At 43.3% G+C, this 8,948-nt stretch overlaps 1 protein-coding gene across 1 annotated transcript in view; it reads right to left on the bottom strand.

Annotated features, from left to right (window-relative positions):
• Positions 1-478: 478 nt before the first annotated feature.
• The window catches only part of IL5RA (interleukin 5 receptor subunit alpha), a 35,352-nt gene continuing 26,882 nt past the window's right edge, over positions 479-8,948 (bottom strand). Inside the window, 4 exon segments of the mRNA XM_053599160.1 lie at positions 479-595; positions 3,197-3,235; positions 4,135-4,219; positions 5,311-5,407. Of these exon segments, the coding sequence (XP_053455135.1) occupies positions 479-595; positions 3,197-3,235; positions 4,135-4,219; positions 5,311-5,407 (338 nt within the window).

The raw sequence follows: 8,948 nt of genomic DNA, 5'->3' as shown, positions 1-8,948 counted from the left end.
GAAAGAGAGTCTTGAATCCAAGTTCATGATTCATTCCCGGAAGGTGCAGAATGCTTTCTTCCTGAGCTTTTAGCTGAGTGTTACCACTGGCAGCTTCCGCAGCCAAACTGACACTGCCAGAAGTAAACACAGTCAGACGTTATTCTTAAAAACTGTCTCTCGTACAAAAAAGTCTGAGGTATGTCACACAAATCACAAAGATTGGCAGGTGAGGAGGTGCCACCCTGCACGGTGTAGGGAGAACAAACCCAGCAGAATGTTCAGACTAATCCCCCTCCTTGCAGGGAGCGAGGAGCTTGTGAGGAAGCTTGTGCCTCATCAAAAGAGACACAAGACCAGTAGTTCTTAATGCATTGCCCGGCAGCTAAATTGAGAATTAATCCTGATGCCGCTTAGCCAAGAAATATCAGTCCCTGCTCTTCTTACCGCGGAGGCATGTAAGTGTGTGTGGGTTCATGTGACAGTGCCACAGTGGCTATCAAAACACAGAATCTTCCAGGGTCTCAAACACAGGCTCCTCCACATAACTTATGACTTCAATCTCTGTTTCACTGGACCCCGCTTTCTGCAAAACAAATCATCTTTCCTTAGATATCTTTTAGAGAAATTTTCATTTCTTTGAATTCTGTATAATTGGTTTTAAGTCTGTTTTTAAAATAAAAATAGTAAATGGTTCACTGAAGAAAGTGTGGAAAATAAAATGGGAACAAGAAGAAAAAAAAAAAAACTACCCATAAACCTGTCTCCCAAATACAGCCCCTGATTCTCAGCTCTTTTTATAGGAATGAAGTGTTCTTTGTCACTTACATGAAGTCATATGGATACACAGCTTTGTAAATTGATTTATTTCTCTATAACATCACATAATATTTTAAATTATATTGTGCTTTGGCTACATCATTTTTAATAAATCCATCATGTCGTATCCATAGTTTACTATAATATTCCTCTAAATTTGAGCAACTCAGTTCAATTTTAGCTATTACAAATAATAATTACATCATTGGTGAAAAAATAAAACCTCCTATGAGAGATCCTATTTCTTTATCACTTACTCATCCAGCACATTTTTTGTTTTGTTTTGTTTTGTTTTGTAAGAGTCTCACTTTGTCACCCTGGGTAGAGTGCCGTGGCATCATCATTGCTCACAGCACCCTCAAATTCTTGGGCTCAACCCATCCTCTTGCCTCAGCCTCCCAATTAGCTGGGACTGCAGTTACCTGCCACCAACCCCAGCTAGCTTTTCGATTTTTAGTAGAGATGAGGTCTCACTCTTGTCAGGCTGGTCTTGAACTCTTGAGCTCAAGCCATCTACCCCCCCTCAGCCTCCCAGAGGGCTGGGATTACAGATGCAAGTCACCATGCTTGGCTCCAATGCTTGTTTTAATACTTGCCCCCCACCAACATGATGCTGAGCATGGGGTGTCCAATGACGGGCAACAGAGACGGTTCCTGCCATGTGCACTTTAAATTCGTGTATAGGCAATTTCATTTTGGGAGGAGCCCTCTCTGGTTACCACTGTAGAAATAAAGAACAGCCAGAAATCTGCAATGTGAGAAGAGAATAAGTTGTCCCGAGAATCCAGGCAATGCCAAGCTCTGACATTAATCCTGTGCTTATTCTGAAACCAGCTTGTCTAGCCCAAGTTATTTTGGACACATGGCTTGACTTTAATTAACAAAAAACCACAAGCTTATACGATAAGTTCTTAAACGAGTATCTTTTCCCCAACTTCAGAATATTAAGAGAAACCTTTGTGGGCTCTGTGGGGAAATTAGATACCAGCATTAAGATGTTCTATTAAGAAGCCAGGACAAATGATTTAAGTCTGCTGCTTAAATCAACTGTGGTTCCTTGGGGGTGAGTCTGCTGGAGCAAGGAGGGATTGGGAGCAGCACACATCAGATGAACTGACACAAAGTTTCACACTAGGGCCCACTCTCCTTCCAGAAAAGCTCAGAGAACAAGAGCCAATGGGCTGGGGCTGTTTTCTGATAAAAAAGAACACAACCGGTGAACCAAGGGTTGAGTGATTCTTTAACCAGCTTTAGTTCTCTGCTTCAACAGGTTAGTAACTGCTGTTGTCTATAAATCATTCCAAATACCCAAACTATAAACTCTTTTTTTTTTTTTTTTGTAGAGACAGAGTCTCACTGTACTGCCCTCCGGTAGAGAGCCGTGGCGTCACACGGCTCACAGCAACCTCTAACTCTTGGGCTTACGCGATTCTCTTGCCTCAGCCTCCCAAGCAGCTGGGACTACAGGCGCCCGCCACAACGCCCGACTATTTTTTTGTTGCAGTTTGGCCGGGGCTGGGTTTGAACCTGCCACCCTCGGCATATGGGGCCGGTGCCCTACTCACTGAGCCACAGGCGCCGCCCCCAAACTATAAACTCTTAAAGAAAGGTCAGAGCTTATTGAAATTAACCATGTTGGTGAGTTTGTCATTAACCCTTTCTTTTCCCTACCACCAGTCACCACGTAGTTCATCCAATCATGAGTTACATTGCTAGAGAGAAACCTAAATTTGTTAAGAAAATTGTTTGATCTAAATCAGGGACTGGAAAACTACAGCCCTGGACCAGATCTGGCTTGTTGCCTGTTTCTGTAAACGAAGTTTGTTGGAGCACAGCCATGCTCATCCATTAGCACATTTTCTGTGCTTACTTTCATACCTCAAGGGCAGAGGTGAAGAGCTGAGACAGAAACCATTTGTGTCCCCAATATTTACTATTTGGCTCTTCATAGAAAAAGTCTGATGACTCTTGATCTAAATAACCATTCAACATAAGGACACATTGTTCAGATGTCACTGCTTCACCCTAAGTTAATCTACAATTTAACACAATCTCACTTAAAACCCAGCTGCCTTTCTTGTAGAAAATGACAAACCGACTTTAAAATTTATAACGAGTCTGGGCACAGTGGCTCACGCCTGTAATCCTAGCACTCTGAGAGGCTGAGGTGGGAGGATTGCCTGAGCCGAGGAGTTCAAGACCAGCATGAGGAAGAGTGAGACCCCATCTCTAAAAAATAGCCGAACACTATGGTGGGCGCCTGTAGTTCCAGCTACCTGCTACTCGGGAGGCTGAGGGAAGAGGATCACTTGAGTCCAGGAGAGATTGCTGTGAGCTATGACATTATGGCACTCTACTGAAGGTGACAAAGTGAGACTGTGTCTAAAAAAATAAAAACAAAAATAAAAATAAAATGTATAGTGAAAATGCAAAGAACCTACAATAACCAAAACAAGTTTGAAAAAAAATTTTTTTTGGAGGCCTTACACAATTGGTCTCAAGATTTACAAAAAAGCTACAGTAATCAAACAATATTGTGTTGGCGTAAAGGTAGACAAATAGACCAGTGAAATCAAACAGATATTCCAGGAACAGGCCCGCCTATAAATAGACAACTTCTTGCCAAGACAATTCACTGAAGAAAGGATGATTTTTTTTTTTTTTCCAAAGGATGATGTTGGAACTATTGGATACATGTAGGCAAGTGACCATTGGGCTAAGTCTAAGTGCTCTTAATGGTGAAGAGGACTAAAGAAAGGCATATTTGGGAAAATCGTTGGCTTTCTCTAGGGTTTTTTTTATACTAAGGAACTGAAGTTCCTCTGAAATTTTTCTATCGACTCACATGCAGAAACACAGAGTCTTAAAATGTTAGAGCTAAGCAGAACGCTGTGTAATCTCATCTGTGCCCCTTACTATACACAACAGGAAATCGAGGCATAGAGGGTTGAAGGACTTGCCCAAGGTCAGTTAAGAGATGGTTGATATAAAATTAAAATTCCAGTCTGACTGGCAAGAACATTCGTAACTGAGCATGACCTTTCCAATGTGGAAGACGGTAGTGAAGGTAGATAGCAAAGCAGCCAAAGAACAGAACAAGTGGAGTGATAGAAAGACTCTGGCCTCAGATGGCACCTGTGGCTCAAAGGAGTAAGGCGCCGGCCCTGTATGCCAGAGGTCGTGGGTTCAAACCCAGTCCTGGCCAGAAAAAAAAAAAAAAAGACTCTGCCCTCCTTAGCTAAAAACCCGGCTTTATGATATAGAAAAATAAGAACTCTGTAACAGTTCTCAGGAGACTTGATTCTGGGCACACCTGGTGAATCATAAGAACTTTACCTCATAGTAGGTGGTTACAAAAAGATCTTTGATATTATTTTTGGGTGCTGGAACTGGTGGAAATAACTTGGTCCATAAATGACATCTGAAACCAGAGTAAAGAAAAGAATTAGGTGAGCATGAGTATCCCTTTTATCCCTAAATAGCCACTCGAAAAATTGACCTAGTTAATTCCAGGACATGCTATTTTCAAAATATTTATTGGCCAAAACTTCCAAAATAGTAGTTAAAGACCTCGCAGGTACTGCAAGGCTCTGATGTTTCTGAATCATCCAGGAAAGACAGAATGGAAACTGCCTCCTGTCTGCAGGTGTCGCCAGCCCTGCACTCTGAAAACAGGCCATATTTGTCAAGCGAGTGGTGCCTCCTTGTTACCTGCAGTGCTGATGGAGGCAGCCCTTCCTCAGCTGTGCTGGCTCACAGATGACTTTCTGCTCCCCTCTTCTGAACTGCCATCTCCCCAACCCCTAGAAGCCACTGGAACATATATAATAGTAAAGCTGTTTAATAGCAAAGTCATTTTCTAAATTATGAAAGGGCCAAGACAGAATATGTTCTGAAGCCTCCAAAAGGATACTTTGGCTCACCAAATGCTAAAATGAGTGGGGAATACTTATGGGCCAATTGTAGGTTTTAGGATAGGTCACTGAGATCTGCATGACATTTCTAGACTCTGTGTTTGAACTAATTGCCATCAGTCACCCAGGGGCCTGGTGACTGAAGGGCCAGGAAGGGGTTGGCACCTGCTAATGGAGGACTGGATGTGGGGGCACTGTGGGGATTCCAGCCTCCAGCAGTCAGCCTTCCTGTGCCTGAGATGAAAAAGACCCGCACTGGCAGCATAACAAAGGTCAACCAAGTACTGAATGGAAGGAATCAAAGGAACATCCCTGGAAAACCTTCACGGAAGTTAGGAGGCTGCTGACAAGTCCAAGAAGGGGAGGGTGGCAGCTGAGCGCCATATTGTGCTCTGTCCAGCTACTGTGAACCACCTGGTGGGGTTCCTCCCACTTCCTGTGTGGCCCACGCTCATCTCGGAAAGGCCATCCAAAATTTACAAAAACTGCCCTAAATTCCACCTGATAACAAGAACCCTCTATCTAACAGATCCACAGCAAGACTGTAAAATTCAATACCCAGAGCCCACAGGAAGCACCGAAGGTCATGGATACCTACATTCGACAGAGGAGAGAGGCCATGAACAAGAGGAAGCAGACTGTTGCCATAAGCACAATGGGGAACCATCCTGTCAAGGGCTTCTGCTCATCACTTCCTAATAGAAAACAAAGAGAGAAAGAAATCCAAATTAGAATCAACAGCAGGAAAAAAAAAAAAAAGAAAGAAAGAAAGAAACAGAGGTTGGGTTTGAGTTCACAGGTCCTGGGTGACGCTGAGCTTGTAGCTTAGCTTTCCTGAGCCTGGACTTGCTTGTCTGCACAGAGGGATCAACCATCTCAGAAAGTTGTTGTGGGGGTGATGTAGGGAGGCTGCTTTTAGCTATAATGAATTGAATATTCAGTTAATCGCAAATATCTACAGAGTACATTCCGGGTTCTAAGCTGCCTGGATCTGGGAGCTTATCAGCTTTTGGTACACAGGAAGGTTTTTAGATGCTAAAGCTATAAAAACATAAGCCTACTTAGGAACCCAATTGCATTCCAATTAAAACATTTTTATAATTATGTAAATTGAATTTTTAAAGGAAGTAAAGTATAAGATAATCGCAGTTAACAATAAAGGCATCAGACTCTGCTTTATAACCTTAATTCTCCTCAAAACACCTGTTACCATTATTCCCATTTCACAGATAGGAATGAAGAAAATGATTAGTAAATCTTTACAGAAAGTCAGTATTTTGCACACCACCTTATTCTCTTTTTAAATTTGCTTCTAATCTACATTCAAGGGACAGATTCTTTTATGGACTTTGTTGATAGTCGGGGGTGGTGGTGTGTTTAAAGTCCCACAAACGCATTTAAGAATAATTCAAGGCCATCTGCCAAATGGTGTTTAAGAGTCTGATTTGCTTTTAGAGAATAAGACACATTCAGAGTTGTCTCCAGGAACACGAGTTTCCTTTCAGTAGGACAGGCCACTCATTCACACATTCCTCTGTCCATCCATTTAACAAAGTTATTGGGCTCCCGTTGTGCGTTTGGCACTGTACGGGTTGCCGGGACACAGGGGTCTCAGGACACAAGTAGGAGCTCTCAACGTGTAGCATGGTGTCCACCAGGGAGCAACAGCCATCAGCAAGGAGACTTGACAGCATGCTAAGTACTGGGTGAGGTTCCAGCCACAGTACACCAGGAGAAGAGATTCTAATCTTCAGTTTGCCATTCATTGTTTCTTCTATAAAATGAGACATACATGTAAGTGGAATTTTCAAGTCCCGGTTAACAGCCTAAAACTTCCCCAAACTCCAACATTCGTTATTTTCGTCGTCATCATCATTATTATTATTGCTTTTGCTATGAGAGTATTTATTTATTTATTTCAGATTAATATGAGGGTACAAATGTGTAGTTTACCTTGTTTTCATTTCTAAGGTAAAGTTCAAGTTGTAGTTGAGCCCTTCGCCAGGAGGCGTGCTGGAAACCCTCACACTGTGCACATTAGAGGAAATCCTGCCATCACCCTCCCTCTTCTCCTAAACTTCCCTTCTCCCTCCTCTGTCCTCCCCCTTGCCAGGCTATACATGAGTCTTTTCTTTCATGTGGATGTGTAGATGTTTATATAATGGCCAAACTCCAAAATTCTTAAAACCTAAAACAGTCCAGTGTCAGGAGGGAGCAGCACCTCCCTAAGGCTCGTGATGTCAGCCTGGCCTGGATCTCTTGCTTCCCCCCAACTCCCTACCCCCCACCCCCCCACCGTGAGCACTCTTCAAGTTCATCTTCTACCTCCCCAAAGCTTAGATCTCCTCCTCCAGGTCTTCCCCTCTGCTCTGAACTATTCAGGGCCCTTCACCTTGAACAGCGTCTTCATTGCTTAGCTCTGCCACTTCTCTCTGCCATCATCACATACTTAATTTCCTGGCCTAATTTCTTGAACAAGGGATTCAGGCAGCTTTTTATATCATGGGTGACTTCCTTTTAGTTGACTCCAAAAAACCCTGAGTTTCGTTTTCCAGCTTTATTTTTACTGCCCTCCTTACTGAATCTCCGGCATTGACAGTCAAGCGCACCTTGAAACCGAACCCTTGGCTGTTCTTTTCCCAAATATTCCTCTTCTTCTGTGGCCTTCCCTTTTCCCCTTCTTAATTCCCACTGGCCCTTTCAGCTCATCCCTTGGCCCGTTGGTATTTCCCACTACAGTCAATACTGGGAGCTTTAAAAAGTTTATCAGAGCTTCATCTTTCAATTCCAGAAACTCTCCCAGGTCCCAATTCCTGGCCCTGCCATGACACACATCTCCAGGTCTAGATTTTAACCTGCCCACCAGTGAAACCTGCTTGCACATTCTGACGACATTCAAACCCAAATTCTTCCCCTCGACACTACTTCTCTCACTAGCTGCCCCGTTTCCATCCTTGATCTGGCCAAGCCCCAACGTACATCCTTGAAGTCATTTGGATTCTTCCCCTTCCTCACATCCCACCTTTCCTATTCCTCCCTGACATTAACCATCGCTAGATGCCACACCACAAATGCAGCTGGGACCTGCTTTTGTCTGCTGTGTGCGTCGTGGCCTCGTCTGGAAACCTGGGTCCCATCCCAGCTCGCTGTGCAGGGCCTTGCTTTCCTCAGCAGAAGACAAGGCAGTGGAGATCCCTCAGACCCCTCCAAGCCAGCGCCTTTTTTAGAAACACTTAATCCAGGGCACTGTCGTTTCATGGATATAGATCTTTAAAATCTACAGTTGATTATAGAAAAGTAGTACCTTTTCACTGTTAAAAGTTTGAAAATTGGAGTAAAATATAAAAATAAAATAAACATCATTAGTCATCAGGAGTAACTAAAAGCTTATTTTCTTTTTGCTCTTTATTTTTTCTTTTTAGAGGTGGGGTGCTCACTCTGTCACCCAGGAAGTGACTGGAACCACAGGCATACATCACTACACTTGCCTAATTTTTAAGGTTTTTTTTTCCTTTTTTTTAGAGATGGGGTCTTGCTACATTGTCCAGCTGGTTTCAAACTCCAGCTGGCCTTAAGCAATGCTACCACCTCAGCCTCTCAAATCTTTGGGATTACGGGCATGAGCCACTACACCCAGCTAAGAGTTTATTTTCCACACACATTTTTACATTCACTTTTTTTTCCATGAGCCCATAGGTGCCCAGACACTAGGTAAAATGTTCACATACGTTCTCAATTTAATTCTCACAGTGACATTTCAGGTTAGGCACTGTTATGCTCACTTTACAGATAGAGAAACTTAAGCAGAGACGGTCAGAATAAGCCAGCGGAGGCCACATAGCTTTGTAAGTGAGGAAGCCTGGATTCCAGCCCAGGACTGGCCGAGCAGCCCAGACTTTTAACCAGGGTGCAGGAATCCCATTCCACCCCCATCTGCAAAGCTGAAGGCAAATTGCAGTGCAGAGGCCTCACTTCACTTAATCTGAGCACTGTTTTGTCACTGAGAGTCCTCCAGAACACGATCTCGTAGCTGGACATACTTTCCTGGAAGGAGGCCCTGTCATGCTGTTTTGTGTGTCCCGACTCTCTGATGTGGCTACATTTGCAAGCTGCTTCCCGACTTGAAGGTGGCTGCTTTGCAAACTACCATCCCTCTGATGTACCCTAGGCTGTAGGTGAGAATGAATCACATTATTAGAAATGTATGACTATGCTATTTTTTAAAGTTTTATTTCA

Source organism: Nycticebus coucang, chromosome 8 (assembly GCF_027406575.1).
Source record: "Nycticebus coucang isolate mNycCou1 chromosome 8, mNycCou1.pri, whole genome shotgun sequence".
In the NCBI taxonomy this organism is placed as follows: domain Eukaryota; kingdom Metazoa; phylum Chordata; class Mammalia; order Primates; family Lorisidae; genus Nycticebus; species Nycticebus coucang.
Note: the sequence above shows the minus strand (reverse complement) of the source record. Positions and strands in the feature narration are given on the sequence as shown.